Source organism: Manis pentadactyla, chromosome 5 (assembly GCF_030020395.1).
Source record: "Manis pentadactyla isolate mManPen7 chromosome 5, mManPen7.hap1, whole genome shotgun sequence".
In the NCBI taxonomy this organism is placed as follows: Eukaryota; Metazoa; Chordata; class Mammalia; order Pholidota; family Manidae; genus Manis; species Manis pentadactyla.
In genome coordinates this window covers 102,680,205-102,700,860 of record NC_080023.1, presented here as the reverse complement: position 1 = coordinate 102,700,860, position 20,656 = coordinate 102,680,205, and the positions used below count along the sequence as shown (strand labels likewise).

The 20,656-nt window shown below is 35.4% G+C and overlaps 1 protein-coding gene across 9 annotated transcripts in view; it reads left to right on the top strand.

Annotated features, from left to right (window-relative positions):
* PRDM5 (PR/SET domain 5) overlaps nucleotides 1-20,656 on the top strand; it is a 241,328-nt gene that overhangs the window by 147,130 nt on the left and 73,542 nt on the right. For 8 of the 9 annotated variants that reach the window (XR_005032232.2, XM_057502577.1, XM_036922984.2 and 5 more), the window contains 3 exons: nucleotides 9,893-9,986; nucleotides 13,636-13,796; nucleotides 16,793-16,886. Coding sequence is in view for 8 of the 9 variants with exons in the window: in XM_057502577.1 (XP_057358560.1) it covers nucleotides 9,893-9,986; nucleotides 13,636-13,796; nucleotides 16,793-16,886 (349 nt within the window). In the remaining variant the exon portion in view is untranslated. Of the gene's footprint in view, nucleotides 1-9,892; nucleotides 9,987-13,635; nucleotides 13,797-16,792; nucleotides 16,887-18,940; nucleotides 20,009-20,656 lie in introns of those variants that run through there. The other variant, XM_057502580.1, reaches the window with a different exon arrangement.

Sequence of the window (20,656 nt, the reverse complement as noted above, 5' to 3'; positions counted from 1 at the left end):
TGCAGTACCACTTTTCTGTACACTCTTCCTCTTTTTTGATTTTATGAGCACATTAGTGATTTGTGATACATTGAGAAATCACTGTTGTATTACTTCTACACTAATTGAGTTTGCCAGCCTGAGATAATGGAGTACTCTTTAAACCTTTAAATAGAATATACTGTACTGTTCTAAGTTTTGGAACCCTTTCCTGGTTCTGAAATAAACATTTGACTTAGACCTCATTTACTACCAAATCAGTGATCCCTTTTATTCTCTGACTTTAATAGGGGAGCCTTTCTCTCAGTTTGCTTCTACTCCCTCCACTCCTCCCACCCCATATATTAATTTAAGAGCAACCAACTAAAAACTAGCTCCTGGTGTTTGCTTGAACCACATCATTGCCCTTTGGACTCCTCCCCTCCACCCCCACCCCTGGCCTGGGTCCATGCGCATAGGGTCTTGCTTCTCAAGCCCCTACTTTCTGATTCTTGTCTCTGTGTTAAGGCTTCAGACCAGTCCTTAACCTCCTGAGCTCACTTTTTGTGGAAAATATTGCCTTTGTTCTTTCCTCTGCTCTTTACCAGTCCAACCCAGTCCAAGGTTTTGAACGCACCTCACTTGACCTGCCTCATCAAGGACATACCCTGACTCTCTTAAAACCACAAGGTTGGAAATATTGGAAGAGGGGGAGGTGACATTTCTTTATTTTTAAATTTAATTAACTTTTTTTTTTCTTCTTTCCTTTTAAATAGACACCTTATGAAAGCAAATCCTTCAAAGTCATAGAAGAATGCATACGTAATCAATTATGCACATTAGGTTGTCATCCCCATCACCAGTCACCTCCTCCTCCCACCCAATTCCAGTCCCCTCCCTAGTGGATGTCCTTCTGGGCTTTCCTGAATATATTTAAAAACTGCACATATTATTTGTACAAATTGTTTGTTAATTATTACCACAACCACTACTGTATTCAAAGGCTGGTGATCCTAATAACTGGAGGATATTTTGTAGACTGAGTAGACTAACAGCTATTATCCTCAGTATAATGCCTTTGACATACTTTAAGTCACTGTAATGGGTTGGAATATGGAAGATTAGCTATGAAAAGGTGAGAGTTGGTGGTTGGGTGGGCAGAGTTTAGAAGGTGGGGATACAAACTAGGAAAGGTGAGCACTGGAATGGGAAAAGGAGAATGTGAGAAGAGATTCCAAAGTGTTAGATCAGATGGAAAATTTTCAAGTCCAATGCTGTTACAGGCAAGGTGCCTCCTTCATTTCCCTAATAAGATCTTTGGTAACTCCCACATTTTGCACTGATGTTTTCTGTAAGAGGAAATTGTTTTGGGTGGAGCTTAGAGAAAAGCACAGGTTTCAGCCGCCCACCTGGGAGATAATATATTTAAATGGAAATGGTTTTATGACATAGATGTCATTCAGGAACTTGCTTCTTTGCCTTAATATGACTTATTAACCCTTTCAGGTAGGTTCTCGAAAGCTACTCATTTTTTTAGCCATTGCTATTTTGAACAGTACTCCAGTGAACATCTTTTTTCATAAAGCTTTATAACTATGTCAAGAGTATTTGTGCAAATAGATCTTATGTATGTAATTTGTGGGTCAAATAGTTGTTTAAGTTTTGATTTCTCATGCCCAACTACCTTTTGAAAAAAGCTATATTTTAACTAAGCAGTGATAAAAGTGTCCCTTTATCCATATCATTACAAATATTTGATTTTTATCAATCTTTTTTCAGTGTGAAAATTGAAAAGTGATATTTCATTGCATTTTAGCAAAGGTGTGTGAAACTGTGTTCTTTTTATAACTTTATTTTCCATTAACATTCCTCCTGAGAAATGCTTGTAGGTACTCTTTGTCCATTTTTCCATTGGACTCTTCTTGCTCTTTCATTGCTTTCTAGGAATTTTATAAATATTATGTTGCTATTTTTGTTTCTAATATTTGTCCCTATCTATCAACTCACAACTTTTGAATTCAGTAGTTTTATGTTTTTGTGTTTTCAAGTGTGACATGGAGTATAAGTTAATGACTTCTGAGTATTTACAGTTTCTGAGTTTTATGTCTTATTTAGAAAACTTTCCTATTAAGAGATTATGCAAATTTCATCAATGCTTTTAAAAGTAATATTGATTAGTTTTTTTATTAGTATTTTAATCCCTCCAGAATTTATTTTTGGGTATGGAATGACTCATAACCACTTTTTTCATATTGTTGAATGCCTCTCATATAAATCTATTTTTGGATTGTATTCTCTTCCATTTAATCTCTGTTCTCTTACAATATCATACTTTTTTAATAATTGCAGTTTATAGTATGTTTTAATATCTGTTGGACAAGGGCTCCACTGTAGTTTTTCTTTTTCAAAATTATTTTACATGCGACAAAAGACCCTGAATAGCCAAAGCAATCCTGAGAAGGAAGAATAAAGCAGGGGGAATTACACTCCCTGACTTCAAGCTCTACTACAAAGCCACAGTAATCAAGATAATTTGGTACTGGCACAAGAACAGACCCATAGACCAGTAAACAGAATAGAGAGCCCAGATATAAATCCAAGCATATATGGTTAATTAATATACAATAAAGGAGCCACGCATATACATTGGGGAAATGAAAGCCTCTTCAACAGCTGGTGTTGGCAAAACTGGACAGCTACATGTAAGAGAATGAAACTGGATCATTGTCTAACCCCATACACAAGAGTAAACTCAAAATGGATCAAAGACCTGAATGTAAGTCATGAAATCATAAAACTCTTAGAAAAAAATATAGGCAAAAATCTCTTGGACATAAACATGAGCAACGTCTTCATAAACATATCTCCCCAGGCAAGGGAAACAAAAGCAAAAGTGAACAAGTAGGGCTATATCAAACTAAAACGCTTCTGTACAGCAAAGGAGACCATCAGTAGAACAAAAAGACATCCTACAGTATGGGAGAATATTTTCATAAATGACATATCCTACAAGGGGTTGACATCCAAATTATATAAAGAGCTCATGCACCTCAACAAACAAAAAGCAAATAATCCAATTAAAAAATGGGCAGAGGAGCTGAACAGGCACTTCTCCAAAGAAGAAATTCAGATGGCCAAGAGGCACATGAAAAGATGATCCACATTGCTAATCATCAGAGAAACGCAAAGTAAAACCACAATGAGATATCACCTCACACCACTTATGATGGCCAACATCCAAAAGACAAACAACAACAAATGTTGGCGAGGTTGTGGAGAAAGGGGAACCCTCCTACACTGTGGTGGGAATATAAACTAGATCAATCATTGTGGAAGGCAGTATCGAGGTGCCTCAAAAAACTAAAAATAGAAATACCATTTGACCCAGGAATACCACTTCTAGGAATTTACCCTAAGGATGCAGCACTCCAGTTTGAAAAAGGCAGATGCACCCCTATGTTTATTGCAGCACTATTTACAATAGCCAAGAAATGGAAGCAACCTAAGTGTCCATCAGTAGATGAAAGGATAAAGAAGATGTGGTACATATACACAATGGAATATTATTCAGCCATAAGAAGAAAAAATCCTACCATTTGCAACAGCATGGATGGAGCTAGAGGGTATTATGCTCAGTGAAATAAGCCAGGCAGAGAAAGACAAGTACTAAATGATTTCACTCATCTGTGGAGTATAAGAACAAGGAAAAACTGAAGGAACAAAACAGCAGAAGACTCACAGAACCCAAGAATGGTCTAACAGTTACCAAAGGGAAAGGGACTGGGGAGGATGGGTGGGAAGGGAGGGATAAGGGGAAAAAGAGGCATTACAATTAGTACACATAATGTAGCGGGGCGGGGGAACACGGGAAAGGCAGTATATACAGAGAAGACAAGTAGTGATTCTATAGCATCTTACTATGCTGATGGACAGTGACTGTAATGGGGTATGTGAGGGGGACTTGATAATAGGGGGAATTAGTAACCATAATGTTGTTCAAGTAACTGTACATTAATGATACCAAAATAAAAAATAAAAATAAATTTAAAAAGTGTATCAGGATCATCAAAAAAAATTATTTTACATGGTTTTTTGGGAATATTAGTGTTAATCAGCAGACTTCTTTATCTTCCTGCAGGTCAATAATTATCACATATTTAAGAACAGCTCCTCTTCACAAAATTTCTTCATCTTTACACTTGCTCTTGTGAGTGATTTGGTTCAGAAATGTTTGGTTCTTTCTCCTTTTTTATAGAAAAATCAAGTAACAAAAACAGCTCATTTTCTTCTATAATCATTAAATTAGTTCTCCATTACCAGTATTATTCATATTTTTCATGTATCAGAATCTGATATTGAGTCATCACATGAAGATATTTTCCTTATCACTTTTGCTTTTTACTCCACCTGAATTTCTTTCAAGCTTGATTGACTCATTTACTAACACCAAAGATCTTTTAGAAAGTTAAGTGAAAGAGGATGGGAGAAAAACACCTTAGATAGGTCACCAATAGCCAGAAAACATGGTGGTGGCTTGTTATAGCAAGAGAAGACAAAAACTTTGAAAAGTAAATGCTATGACTTGTAGGGCATAGCAAATGGGAAATTTAGCATGAGCAAGAAGTATGCTAATATGAACCCTCAACACACAGGATAATGAATTTTAAATGATGTCAACAATCTTAGTGAGTACGTGATATAAATTTGGAAGCTATGTTAAATTAATGGAAAATTAATTACATTTTTGAAAAAGAGTTACTCTTTCTCTTACATAACAATTTGTATCATAATAGAAAATGTCACTGACCTGAAGCAATGGAAACTAGCAGTGTGTAAATGAGAACTGCATGTCACAATTAAAATATGCAGAAGTGTAGTATTTTTACTAGAAAATAGGCTTTGAACCTAATATCCCATCTTGGATGTTTTAGATTTAAAACTAGAAACTAACTCTAACCTCTGATCTTTGACTTTAGTTTGCATCTGTATTATGTTGAATAAGGTCAGTTTAGTTTCTATAAGGGTTTCATTGAGAATATGTAGTCTGGCGATTTTGAAACTTAGATAATTGGGTGGTGGCTTAAATATTCCCCCCTTTCACCACCCATGTCCCAAACATTTTACTACCTACCTACCTACCTACCTACTTATCTTGCCTGACCAAATATTTGGAATACTGTTACCAACCTCTTATCTCTTAATTTCTAGGGATTTATACTATATGAAAACTGTTTCCTATTTTATAATTAGTATTAATTTTTAGTATAGTACTGGAATTGGTCCGTTATCGTTTGTCTGTTTGTACTTTAGGTATCTGCACTTGTTTCTTCTTAGTGGCACATAAAGAACAATGCAAAATTACCAATTTATTTAGTCATCTTGCCTAGCAAAGAAGTTACCTACTAGAGGAGTTAGTATGAGTTGTTACATATGAATTATAAAAATTAGGATACCCACTTTTATGCAGACAATTCTGCCTTACAATTATTATAAAGTGTCTGAGAACTCTGTCTTCGTGAGTGAAGCTACAGGAGTCTGTTCTCTGGACAGCTAGTGAAGGGACATTGTTGCTGTTCCATATATTCGAAGAACTTCATTGTGGAAGAGAGAATAAATGTGTTCTGTATGGATCTAGGCTAGCTGTAATAACTGGCCATTGCAGAGGCAGAACTTTTAAATTACTGGTCAAATCAGCTAGTCTGAAATGTCATGTGTTTGAAGCAGTGTTTATAGAAACTCTCTTGGTTAATATGAGATACTGTCTCAGCAACATTGTAGAGAGGAAAGCTCACTGAGTGGGAATCTAAATTGCTGCCTTTCAAGGAAGACTTTTGAAAGTCTATCATTATTTCTTCTCTTAGCAAATTCCCTTTGCCTTGATCAGGGTACACTTAAGGCTGTTGGAGGGAGTATCAGTAGTTGGCTTCGTGTTTTATGGCTTTGTGCTAATGGAGTTGTGGCTTTTAAGCAGTGGAAAGGTTGGGCTTGGCTGTGCAAGGCTATAGTTCTATAAAATCGTTGCCTAAATCTTACAATCTTTACTTCTCTGTGTGTGGAGGGAGCTACCTTTTCCTTATACTGTGCTGATTTCTTCAGTTTCCATTAATTTTTGTGATGAGGAGGCCCTTTAAGGGAGCCAGTTATAAAGCTGACAGTAAAAATTTAACCCACAGACCTTGTAAACAGCCAGATGACACACATTTTATGCAGCTTTAGGTTTATTACGTGACCCCCAAAGGAACAGTAATGTGCTTATGATATGTAGACTTGAGACTTCAGTAACAAAATTCTTTTTTTTAAGTCCAAATTTATTTTATCTCAGTTATTTCCCCTGAATTTTATGATAGTTTTCTTGCTTTACACATGACCCAAAGAAGAAATTCCATGTATAATAACACTCTTTCTGTGGAGCAATATATAGTACTGATAGTGAAGATTATCATTTTAAATTGTTAATGGCCCTGATGAAAATTTTAGTCTGCTCTCATGAAATTAATATTTGGTTTGTGTGGATAGAAATGTGCTAATTTGATAATTATTGTATAAAAATTCTGTTAAAAACCTGAAGCATTTTTGAGACATTTTATTAGGTGTTATAAATAGTACAACACACTTTACTCTGTATTTTCTACATCTGCAACAATAAATCAGACGTATAAAATCTGAAAGTCTGAAAAATAAATCAGACTTGGTGCATGAAAGGAATTGGTGCATAAAGAGAGACATTTCTTGGTACTAGTTCAAGGACTAGTTCATTTGTTACATCAGCAGATACTGGTGTCATCAGTGACTTGGAATTTAAATGGGATGTTCTATAGTTCAAGGGTAATGTGATTGGTAAGTCAGTGAAAAGTTTAGAGATGGAAAAATTGAAGGATAAGACACCTTTTAAAAAGCTTAATTTTATCTGGTACTTGTAGAATAGATTACATCTTGGACAGAAGTCCTCTACGCACAGCATGCAAGCATGTACTACCACGTCACTTAAATGAGACGGAATGCTTGGGTTTTCTGCTGAGACTTTCACGAGCCATGCCATCACAACTCAGTTGGTGGTATTGGAATCTTTTCATCAAAAGTATTTATTTACGTGGCTATGCACTAACAAACTAGTCTTAAAATATGCTATTGACCTTGGGCCGATGTCTAGAAGCTGTGGCTTTGCTAACATAGGTGTAAGGCACTATGCTGTCCCAGTTCTTTTTCATAACAAGCTACTAAGTCACATCCACAGGTTGTTTTGTCGTAGATTTGGAAAAAGAGAAGAAGAATGGGTTAGGGTGGAATATTATATATTTGGAAGACTAAGGCAACTCTGTGTTCCAGTATGGATGCTCTAAATGCAAAAGAGTTTTTCTTTTTTTAATAATATCACCTACTCATTGTAGAAAATTGAAACGTCAAAGAAAGGTATAAAAAATTGTCAAATACCGCTTTTCACTTTACTATCAGAATCTATCTCAGCGTTTTACAGAACATCTTCCTAAGACCCCATTCTGCATATGTGTATATATATATATATGTGGCATAAGTGATATTCTGTATATAATGGTTTGCATTCTACTATTGACTCAAAATATTTTGTGGGGGATTTATTTATCAAGGAAAATACTACATAATAGCCACTGGAATTTAGTTAACTAGGTTTGTACCTATTGACAGGTATTCAAGAGTTTTTTTTTTTATTTCAGTATTGTTGATACATGATCTTACATTGGTTTCGAATGTACAACACAGTGGTTCAACAGTTACCCATATTATTAAGTCCTCACCCCTGTAATGTGGTTATTATCTATCATCATAGTAAAATGTTACAGAATCATTATTGACTGTATTCTCCACATTGTACTACCATCCCCATGACTAACATATTGTGATTGCAAATTTTTGTGCCCCTTTATCCCCCTCACCTTCCTCCCACCCTAGCCCCTCCCCCTTGGTAACCACTAGTCACTTCTTAGTGTCTGTGTGTCTACTGCTGTTTTATTCCTTCTGTTTTTGCTTTGTTTTTATATTCCACAAATAAGTGAAATCATATGGTATTTGTCTTTCTCCACCTGGCATATTTCACTGAGCATAATATCCTATAGCTCCATCCATGTTGCTGCAAATAGGAGGATTTCTTTTCTTTTGCTGAATAATATTCCATTGGGTATATGTACATCTTCTTTATTCATTCATCTGTTGATGGACACAGGTTGCTTCCATATCTTGGCTATTGCAAATAGTGTGGCAATAGACATAGGGGTGCATGTAACTTTTCAAATCTGGGATTTGTTTTCTTCAGTTAATCAGGAGTTTTCCTTTTTAAAAAAAGATTGTGCAAAAATCTGTCAGGTATATGTCTATAAATGCAATTGGTTAGTCAAAGGGCACACAAATTTGTCATTTTGGTATAGAGCCACACTGCCACTCAGAAGATTTGCAGTCCTAATTATAAGATCAGATTGCTGTTTCTTACCCTTTAGTCAACACTGAACAATATCCATTTTATTCACTATTCATAGTTAGTATTTTGTTTTTAATTATTATTTCATTGTATCAATGGCCTTAAATATACTACATATAATCTGACATCCCCAAATTTTATTTCCTGTAATCCAGACTTGAAATATTCAACCTCCTACTAGATAGCTTTTACTGGTCATTTGAACTTCTAAAATATTCCTCTTATCTTTCACTCAAACTTGTTTCTTGTTTGCTCTTTCATTTATTAGTTAATGGCTAATCCATCCTACCATTGCTCAGGTCACAATCTGCGAAGCATGCTATTTTCTCCTTTCTATGTGTCCTGCTTCATATCAAGTCCCTCAGCAAAACTGTTCACTTCCCTGATACATTCAGAAGTCTACCACTTCCCTGCAGTAGCTGCTTGCTTGGTTCATTGCTACTGCTTCTCTGGCTTCTCTGCTTTCTGTTGTTCCCCTGCATCCTGTTCTCAATGCAGCTACCTTAGCATCCTGTTAAATGTCAGGTGAATCATGCCCATCTGCTCACAACCCATCAGACACTTTATATCTCTTTCAGTAAAAGATAAAATTTCTGTAATGGCCAACCAGGCCCTACATGATTTGCTTCTTCTCTCCATACTTCCCCAATTATCTGACCTCATCTCCCTACTTCTGTGCCTTTTCCATTTGGCTTCAAATATACTATCCTTCGTGGCGTTTCCTACCTAAATTACCCAGAAAGAGACCCTCTGTTGCTCCTCACTTCCATCAGGTCTTATCTCAAATGTGTCTTATTTACCAGTGTATTTTCGTCACCTGTTTAATTGTGCTTGCTGCATCTATGCTGTGTGATCTCCTGAGCCTCAGATTTCTCCTCTGTAAAATGGGGACAATAATATTTTATTCATCAAATTACCCTTAGAATTAAGTGAAATAGTTCGTGTAAATTTTTTAGCACAATGTTTGACAGACACAAAATAAACATTGAATGAATGTTACCTAATGTTAGTTATAACATGAATAAATGTTCAAAGGGAAAAGCAGCACCAAGGACTAAAAATCTGCAGTTATTCAGTGAAGTTAAGGAAGAAGGTAGGAGCAACCTCCCTTTTTCCAGTTTCCTTTGACTATGTTGAAAATGTACCAGTGATAAAGGTTTAGTCTTTAGAGAAATTACACATCGTTTTACTCTGCAAAGTAGATCCTGAGAAATCTCAGTGTGTATTCAAATTAGTGTTTTGAGGTTATATGGACAATTTCCTTTATTGCTTATCAAGTTTATAATTAGTAAGAGAATTTAAAAATACAGTTGTTTTCCTCCTGTGAACACAATGTATTTGTGTTTATGATTTTACGGTTGAAGAAGAAACAAGATATTATCTACCTTCCCTTCTTTCCTCTCTCATATCATGAATCCAGGCCCCAGTTACTGTGCTGACTGGCTGATCTAGATACTCCTGACTCACAGTTTCTTTCATCTGTAGACCCACTCTGAAGAGAGACCATTCCAATGTGAGGAATGTAAAGCTTTGTTCCGGACCCCATTTTCTTTGCAGAGACACCTGCTCATACATAACAGTAAGTCAAAATACAGGCAGTTGAGGACAAAAAGAATTATCTCACTCATTGTTCTTAAAAACTTTGGGAATGTATGCATCACAGAAGTGGACCTGTAAGTAGATATGTAATATGATATTAAACATAAAAAGACTGATAATTCTGCCTTTCACTTTTTCTTCCTGCTTTATTTCCCCATGGTAAGATTAATCATTTTATGAGACAGTTCATTTACATCATTTTGTCCCACTACTTTAAGTTTGTGTATAAAACATGTCATATGTTCAACAGGATATCTTGAAATTTGTTCTGAAATAGCTGTTTTTGTTCTCTTTAAATGTTGTGATTAAGGAAACATGTTTGACTTTAAAATCTGGCATGATTTTATTAGCTCACAGATTTTAAGCTGGAAAGGATCTGAGGAAGTGTCTAATTTAACCTCTTAATTTGAGGGGAATTGAGAAAATTGAGACTCAGAGAAACACAGTGACATACTCAGGGTTCCACAGCACTGGGGTGGCATCCAGGTCTCTGACAGTCAGAGCTTTGCTTCCACGTTACACTGACCCCTGAATTCTTACTTCTTTTGGCAGGGGCTTTTTTTTTTCTTTTGGATTGAGTTAATACACACATACACCACCATGAAAAGCTTGCCTGTGCAGTCAGAGCTAGTTTTAGAACAACACAATTTATAGCTGTATTGCTGAAAGAGAGCACTTTATTTCAGAAAAGAAAATGTTATTGCTAAGCTGAGTTTTAAAGTGGGTTCTGTGTTTAGATGTTGAAGTAACCAGAGATATACTATAGTACTTTATCTGCAATTAAAGAAAAACTGATGTAACATAGGTAATAAATACTTATATTTCATGATTTTAATTCGAGTTTAATCAGTAGAATGTCTTATAACACAAAGTTCCTACTGCTGATTACATTTTTAATATTTCTGAGGAAAGCAAAACAATTAATCAGTTTTGACAATTGACTGTACAAGTAAGATGGTATCTTGGAAGAAATTTTCTCTGGCCAAATAGCAGTATCTAAAATGAAAAATAATAGGCATAATAAAGTTTTTAGGACTACCAAGTGGTAATGATTATGATGAAATGCATGTTTTCTCCTGCCATTCTACATTCACCTTGCAGCTCTGGAAGAGTTGTTAGCACCACTTGCCACTTCCTGATAAAGAACAGCTATGCGTTTAAGAAATTTGTCATGGAACGACAGGAATTTACATCCCATTTCATTATCATTTGATTAAGAAAAATAATCGTTATAAGCTGAATGGATTTAGAATAGGGATTAAGGCAAGTGGGCCTCATTCATACTATTAAGGCTTATATAGCTGAACTTGGCCTGATAGGAAATTTTTCTTTGGATAAAATTAAAAGTTTTATTTTAAATAACAACAAGGAATTTTTAATAGAAGAAATCTAATACTTTTGATTTCAGCATATTTGTTCTCATCAACTTGAGACATAGGATTGAAGTGACCGAGTGTAGACTGTGCTTGTGCACTATGTATTCAATATAATGTTGATCGGCACATCAGAGGCTTTATGAAGCTGCAGCAAAACATTTGGCGAGGAAAATCAACTTTGTGTTTGAGTGAGTAAATGAGTTATTTAAGGTAAAGCTAAATACCAGTCAAAGCTAGTGAGCAAAAAGGATGGGAAAATCAGAAATGGCTAAAATAGGGCAGAATACTAGATGTTGTTTTCACGATGTGAAAATTAAAATCCATCTGCTTTAGAAACTTACATCAGCACTCCGGCTCAAAATTTGAAGGCTAATTTGTCATCACTGGTGGAATTTATGGCTGTAATTAAAAACCAAAAAGCAAGCTAGCTAGCTTCTTGGTTTTACGATAGGGAAAAATCCTGATAGGTTAAGGCAAAGAAATCTGATAAAATCAGATAAAATCTCATATCAGAATTTAAAAATTCAGATAAACTTAAAGAAATCTGAAATTAAAATATGAAAGAAGAAGGACATGGGCACCCCTCGTATAGCTCAGTGAGGTTTTTGTAGGGGAACCAATATTTTGATTCACTTGATAGTTTAATAGAAATGCTTTGATAGTTTATTGGAAATGCTTGGAGGATTTAGTTTTTATATTTCATTCTGTGCCTGAATAAATTTGGCATTATTAACATTTATAATCTTATGTCAATCAATATTTCCTCTTACCTCACTGTTTATGCATTTTATACAACTAAAATATTTAAATAAACCTAAAAAGATATATAAAGATAAACTAAGTTACAACAATAACACCCTGCAAGAAAAGTGCACAAAGGCGACCTAGAAGCACAGCTGTCAGAATACACACAGTTCATGCATGGTTTGGATATGACTTTTTTGCAAGCATCCAAGAACTTTAAAAGACTTTAAGTTAAAGAGCCTTAATTCTGTCTGAAAGGACAAAGGGAGGATAATTTATCTTTTCCTTTTTTCTTTTTCCTTCTTTTTGTCCTTCCTTCCTTAAATTTGGCATGAAGAAATAATAGGATCTTCACATTTCTGAATTCATTCTAGTTATAACAGAAGGAAGTTGGAAGAGCTTGACCAAATTTGAAGTCATCTCTTATTTAGATGTAGAAAGTTACTGTGTATTTTGTCTCATAGTAATATAATATGTGTATCTGTGCTAATGTAATTACTCTCTTAAAAGGGAAAATATATTCAAAAACTAGTCTGTCTTATTTATATAATCATGTGCTACGTGTGTTTTGTTAACTTACCCAGGGATATCACTGTCTTCTAGTTGTACACATTCATTGCTTAAAATGTACTTAAAATGGGCACTGAAAGTTAGACGTGTGTCTACAAAGATAGCATTATATGAAAGTTAAAAAGTAAACAGTTTTTGGAGTTGCTTTCCCTGCAGGCCCAGGCTGTGTAGTGAGATGAAGGCAAAAACCCTGGCAGGTACCCGGGGCTATAGGGGAGGAAAGGGTGATTGCCACTCAGGGTGCCCCTGCCCCATCTGGCTGCCCCCCTGGGAGGCAGCCCCCCTAAACTGTCTGAGAGCCTGGGAGGTAAGCCTCTTCCTCAGCTGTTTCACAGCAGACCCAGGGAGCCTTTGGTCCAGGTTCCTGAGATAGTGCTGAGGAAGGAAGGGGTATTGTAGCCCTCTCCTGTCTGGGATGAGAGGGCCTGCCCCGGCCCATTTCTGCCTGTCCTCAGGGGCCTCCCTCCCCAGCCTGGCACTTCTGACCCCCTCTGCCTACACCCTGTACCCTGAAGGCCATAAGGATAGTGGTGGGATGGATAAGCATTTAGGAGGGACCCCCAAAGCAGCTTAACTCTGCTTGACAGAGGCCTTTCGTCACCACAGAAATCTACTTACCTTACACCCCAGCCCCTGCCCTAGAAGTACATACTTTTAAAAAATTTTCATGGTGTCTTTAGAAAATTAGCTAGTTCAGTCCCCACATTATCCAGTTAAAGAGGCTTAGAATATAAGAAGGTTAAAGAACTTTGAATTAACAAATGTTGGAACCAAATTTATTTGTGAAAAATTATCTTTTATGTTCATGATGTGTTGTAAGAGCTATAAAGCTAACCATTTGGAGACAGCACTCTGTCTGATACACATGAGGGGGAATTAACAGCACTCTGGTGTTGCATCCATCATATGTTTCTCTCACTTGACTTTCTCATTTCTAAGGTGAGAGGACTTTCAAGTGTCATCACTGCGATGCTGCCTTTAAAAGGAAGGACACCTTAAATGTTCATGTCCAGGTGGTCCATGAAAGACACAAGAAGTACAGATGTGAGCTCTGTAACAAGGCATTTGTTACACCTTCAGTGCTTAGAAGTCATAAGAAAGTAAGTAGAAGCCTTCTGTGAATTCAAATGCATTACATATTTAGCATTATATGGGTAAGTATACTAATTACTGTGTGATAATCAATTTTAGTTCATCAACATGTTTACTCAGTGACAAAGAATGCATAATTTATATCAGCTCTTCAGATATAAAGTTTTCTTCTTTTTTTTTCGGAAGAGAGATATTTTTCTTGAGAAAGTTAACCTAGGTTTCAATATGGATTGTACACAGACCTAAACTATACTGATAGATGGGTCACAGAAAGTGTTTGATAAGTGGGAGCTCATTAGTTTGAATACATTTTTGGACTTTTTAAAGAAAGATATATAAGGAGTGCCTTAATAATTTTATTTTTCAAAGATAACACAGATATTTATTGACAAGTTATTAGACTGAGCTCTTCTAGGATTGGAATGGTTCTTCATCGTGCATCTCTAGGACCTAGGGAGATTCCTGGTAGAGAACCAGGAACTTGACAAGTATTTGCTCAACTCAAATAAAATGATGTTCTTACTTCCAGTGATTCAGAGATTATCTTTTTTGTGTTATGGTTATTATCTAAGCAAATCAGCAGGTCATTTTTATTTGTTAAATCATTATAGCCATGTTTTTAAAATTGCAAAATTCATATTATAACAAATGCAGTTAAAGGTTTTAATGTTGACTTTAGAAATGAGTATTAAGTGTGTTAGTTTTCTGCTACTGAGTGTGTGCTGCTGAGCAAATGTGAAGTGACTTCTGCTTTGGTATGACTTTTATTTTGGTGCCTATCCTTAACAGAGCTGTTTCAAAAGGAATGAGTTAAGTAGCTTTCTTTTCCTGTATCTTTAATGTTGGTAATGATACCGACTTTTTTTCAAATCTCTAAATAGAAACCTTTCAACTTTCTTTTCTTGAATTGCTCTTTTGCATGAACTAATAAATTTTGGTTGTGTTTTAATCAATGGGGAAAAAAAGAGGTATAGTTTGTACAACTGCAATAGCAGATTGTCACAGAGTATATTTTGCAGAGTGTTGTTCATTTTCACCTCATCCATTTATCTAATATTTTCCTCATAGTGACGGTTCCATCCCTTCTTATCCATATTTAAGACACTTTAGTATGTACCTACTAAGATACTTTTGCATTAAACCAAAGGAACATTTTAGTTCTTTTCATTAATATCATCCACATGTCCTTTTTGAAACTTATATCACTGACAAGTAACTTAAGGTCATATAAGTGAACAATGTAATACCCGTGTAGCAGCAGAAGAAATCCTGTGAATTTTATAAAGATAATACAAATTGGTAGTTGTCTATTTGGAATAAGCCAGTGTTGTAATAATAGATATATACAACTTCTAAACAACCTTACACTAATCAAGAAAGAATGGCTGTATTTTTGCCTGTTCTGTCAGGGAATGACAAAAATATAGGTCTGTTATATGTTAAAATGTTATACCATTTCATTAAATTGAACCATAATGTGGACCATGGGAGTAACAGCTCTTACTGAGGTGTATAGAATGTAGAACTGTTTTGTATAAGAACTTGTAGTGAAAATGGAAAGTTAAGTACCTGCCATGTGCCAAATCAAGGAGGTATCTGCTGTAGACAGTGTCAATGGCTAGCGTAGAAGTCGATTAGATTATCTTTCTCAAACTTGAGTATAATATAAACCATTTTCAAGGGAAAACTATGTAAAAGGACACTGATGTTGACTAAGGTATTAAGTTCATAACCCTTTGAAAAATTACAAATATAATAATGCATATACAAATGCAAGTTATAATTCAAACATGAAAATTTACAAATTAAATACCAATAAGGCTATGAAATCAATTATATTAACATTAACAATTAATTTAACATGGAAGATGAGAATGTATTGCTAAGTCAGTGGTTCTTTGAGGTTGTTGGGTGATGAGGTCCACCTCTTTTCCCTATCTCAGGCAGTGTGTCCCTTCGGGGAGTGCACTATTTTTTTTCAAAACCCTTCCCTTTTCTTTTTACATTAGCCTATGAAGTTCAAACACTAATACTTGCCAGTAATTTGCATTAAAACAAATGCAAACACAGGGCCTAGAAACTGTTTCGTGGTGGTAACCCAGATAATCTATTATGTTAATTTTTAGATTATCATAGAATAAAATTCTAAAAACTTTCTCATAGGAATGTGCAGATATCTGAAGCAATTGCCTCCTTTTCCCTCCTTTTTTCCTTCTCCTAAGTTTAAAAAGCAATGGGACTTGAAAAGTAGCTCTGACCCCTCATTTATTGGAAAGACTTATTTTGATGCTGGTAGAATAACCAGTCTCCTGGTGAGACTGTGAGCAAGTTGGAAACCTTCACCTGCCTCCTCTTTTTGGAGGGGTCACTCTTTTTTCTTGAACTCCCTTAACATTTTATTGAAACTTGCTTTTGATGCTACTAATTCACCTTCCTTGTGTGTTTTATGCCCAGATTAAAGGTATGTTGGGGGCAGGAATGTTCTTTCAAATTGACTATTCAGTAAACATCTGCTGATTTTAAAGATCAAATCAGATTTATATTCCTTTTTGCTTTGCAGTAAATCAATCTAGTCAGACAAGCATAATACAAGTAACAAATTACTTCATTGAGATTAATTCTGTCCTCAAGAGTTAAATGCACACAAAGAATGTGAAAAATGCTTCTAAGGAAGTGTTTCTTGGTAGCAATCGAGGGCAGCTGTGGTTTCACTGGCATATACTGGTTTTGTATAAATTAACCATTTTAGATGGGTACTCCATAAAGGCTTAAAAAGCAGACTAGAGAATTATTTTCAAATTAACACTAATGTATGATTCTAAGGGTTTTTTTTGAACCAGTGAGAATACCCATGATAAATTGTTTAAAATCTCATTGTGATATTAAATCATTTTAATGAAACATAATACTGGGCAAAAAGGATTAATGTTTGTCAGAGATGCTTAATCATTTTTACCTAATTCTTCATATTTGGCCTCATCCCTTTTTATTCTTTTCCTTTTAGACACATACAGGAGAAAAGGAGAAAATCTGCCCTTACTGTGGCCAGAAATTTGCCAGTAGTGGTACCCTGAGAGTTCATGTCCGTAGTCACACAGGTATGTAGATTGTGTTCAGTGATAAGCACAATTTAGAGAAATCAAATTCTTCTAAGATAAGGAATATTGTAATAAAACAAAATATATCTCATATTAAGAATTAATCTTGGCTGTTTTTTCTCCCTTAATGTTTCATAGAAACCAGTTCCTTACTCTAGAAAAATTTTGACTGTGTATACTTTCCAAAATTAAGTTAAATATCTACATAGGAATAATTTGATTGATGTTTGATCATGATATAACTTTGATATATTTTATACACTATTCTAATGGATAGAGTAGGGAATAGCAGTTTTACTTTTTACAAAAGGTTAAGGTCCCTGTCTTAAAAATCTCTCCTGTAACTCACATCAAATATGGCCTTTCAAATTAAAAAATTCCTTGAAATGTTGCTTGAATGCTATAGGATTTTATTGGATCCAGGGGTGATAAGACCATAACCATCCGTTATACCATGGAATGCTTCCTAAAGTTTCCCTTCATTTCTTGGGATTTCCTTGCATTTTCCCCCATGAAAAAGGGCTGTTGCCCTAGTGAAGGGTGAATGAACAACTAAAATTGAAAGGATATTGGCTCAATTTTATCTACTATATAGAGAAGTACTTAAAAAGGCTTAGAAGAAGGCTCTTAAATTTGATAGCCTGATGATTTTATATGAATTTAAATGGTTTGTATAGCTGGACTATATATTGTACACTGTAACTGGGTTACATTGCTGAAGGTTTCTATTCAAGAACTATAGTATTTGGCTTCCTTTACCATTGTATCACCAGCACCTAATACAGTGTCTGGTGCAACAACTGTTGTGAATGAAAAAAGTAAAGTAGACCAAAGAATCAATACTGTGATGATTATGCATAGGTGGAGGAAAGGAAAGCTGTAGAGCCTAATTATTTTGGAGCATTTCTGGCTACAGCTAAAAGGCCTAAGGCCAACTTAGTATTTGTTATCTTAGAATAGCCTGTTAAATACTTTTAAATGAAGCATGTAACCAAGAGTATATCAAGTATTACAGTTGATGGCTGTGGCATAATAGGTGACCTAAAGAAAGACAGGTCTTCTTACTTAGAAGTATCCAGAGAAAGTGAGGTTTTCAGAACCAAGTCCAATATGTGTAACAGAAAGCAGAGAATAACAAAAAGAAAAGTGAGGAGAAGCAAAAAGAAAGGAGCAGCAGAGAGCCATGATAAGGGCAGGTGGGTTTAAAATAGTGCCAGAGGCTTGTAGCACTATGTCCAGATGGTGCAGACGAAGCAATTAAATGATGAAGATAGAAGAGAGAGGTTTGAAGTCGGGGCCCAGCCCCTGCAACCTAACAGTGCAGTGTTTGACGTCATTGGACTCTCTTAAGTGTATTGAGATCTGTGGCAACTTGTGATGTTCAGTAGCCTTCCATTCAGTAATTCTTAGAAAATATCTTTGTGCCATCCTGAAAATATAACTTACACTTTGCTCAGCCGATTTCATGTCTGTATGTCTGTGCTTGTGCATATAATGTGTGCATGGAAGGATAGCAAGTAGGAAATGGGAAAAATGTACTATTTCTGCATATCATAGTAATAAGTTTATAGTAATGTCCTGAGATAGCATGATGTAATTGAATTATGTTTGGTATAGTGTGTCTGTAAAAAGCAGAGATTATATTGTTCAGAATGTGTTAAAATGCATACTGCATCTCAGAAAAGATGAATCCAGTCAAGTAGAACATTTGATTATTCAAAGTAATTCCATCCTTGAGAATTTGGTGCACCTACATCTTATTTTGTTTGTAGGAAGGATTGGCAATGGAGAAGAAAAAAGTGCTTAAACTAGTAATTGGCTCTAAAATTTTAATTATAATTATCCTCTACGTAATCGCAGTAAAAATAGTAAGATTATTTTTTGAGCTCAAAGAATTCACTCTGATAAAAATATTAAGTATATGTAGTAGATTTTTGGTGGTGTCTTGTATTATGTTCTGTATTATTTATAATCTAAAGAGTATTCTAAAATCCAAATCATTTTATGTATGATTTGATTATTGTGTGCATTAATCTATGCCAAATGTTGTACAGATTCTGGCATATTGAATGTGGCTCCTGATCAACAGACTGGCCATCTGAATTCAGACAACAGTGCTGAAGGCATAGTCAGCCAACATATACATAATAAATATAAATAAAAATATGAAATAATGTAAATGTGTATATCCATACAAATAATTATATAATTATTTATTTACAATTGTTATTATAAATAGGTTCTTCTGTTTAAAATCAGACTCATTTCATTTTCACATTTTACAATTCTTTCTGGGTTATTTTGATGTCAAAACTATGTCCTTGGTGACAACCGCCTGGCAATATGGCTGGGGCTGTATTTGAAGCAGTGGGTGCTAAGCAGCGTCGGTGACTGCTAGAGGCCTGGCTGGTGGCTGGGATCTGGGCTTCCACAGTGGTCTCAGCACGGATTTCTTTTCCTGTGTGAACAAATGATACTTTTGCTTCTCTTTTACTTACTTTGTCCTACCCCCCAAATCATGTGTACCCACTTATCCTCCCCTGATAAAACCCAGCTCAGTAAATAAATGTGCTTAGTGGGATAATGTGGAATAATGGGTGTCCTAGAAAAGACAGGCCTTCTTACTTAGAAGTATATAGAGAAAGTGAAGGTTTCAGGACAAAGTCCAATATGGTAGCAGTAGAGCTATACAAGACAGTAGATCTCTCCTTGAGTTCTGTAAGATAATATTTTTCTCACCATTATTTTTCCTTATAAAATCATGTGATTTTATTCAGCCCTTTCCCACACTAGGTTTAGCAATTTTATTTATGCTATACCTTGACAGAGGTAAGGGGTCATGACCTCTTCTGTAGGAAGTTTTTAGTTCTATACTATTAGGGAGTGTGCAGTGAGGTGGTGAGGACTGAGAGTGAAGAGGGGCTGGGGATGATCGGGATGGACAGCTGTCATAGCCGCTGTGGAATAGGGCCCTTTGGATGATCAGTGTGCACATATTGGTCTTAACTGTCCAATTATCTTGAAAATAATTGAGGACTCTCGGAAGCTTTCATCTATGTGGGTTTTATCTGTAGTTGCTTACTATATTAGAAATTAAAACTGAGAACATTTAAAATTATTTATTAATTTGTTAAAAATAGCAGTAATAAATCTATTGCATGTTAATTTAAACATTACAGAAAAAAGCTACACTTCCCTTATAATTTATAAAGAAATAATTTAGTGAGAAGGGGGCCACTGTTTTACATATCTGAAAATCTCTATAATATCTGGTTCAAGAGGAGACATCTAGATTGTCGTATCTGTTCCTTCATCCTGCTGTAGTATGTTCTTTCGGTCGTAAAATTTGCAGAATTTGAAAGAGTGTCTGGTTTCACAGAGATACATAGTCATAAGGGGAAGGTTTTCAAAAAGCGTTTGCAAATTCTGGATATTACTTGTTAAGACACTAAAACTAAAAAAAAGCAGTAGTTTTTTTAAAGGCTTGCTGTTGTACAGAACCTAAACTTTCTTCAATGAATTCCTATTCTGTTACACTGATGTATCTTGCACTTTGAATGATGCTTTACCATGCATAAGTTGGTAGCATCATGCACAGATTATTTGGAAAATACTGGCTCACTGAGTCATACAGCTCTTCCACATGCGTTAATGTCATCACAGATCTCATTAGGCAAGTCTAAGTAGTTGGAAGACTTCAGGCACATGGAAGCAGATACAAATTTTCCAAAATTCTAAATTTGCTTTGACTGCTGTAATTCTTGTATTTA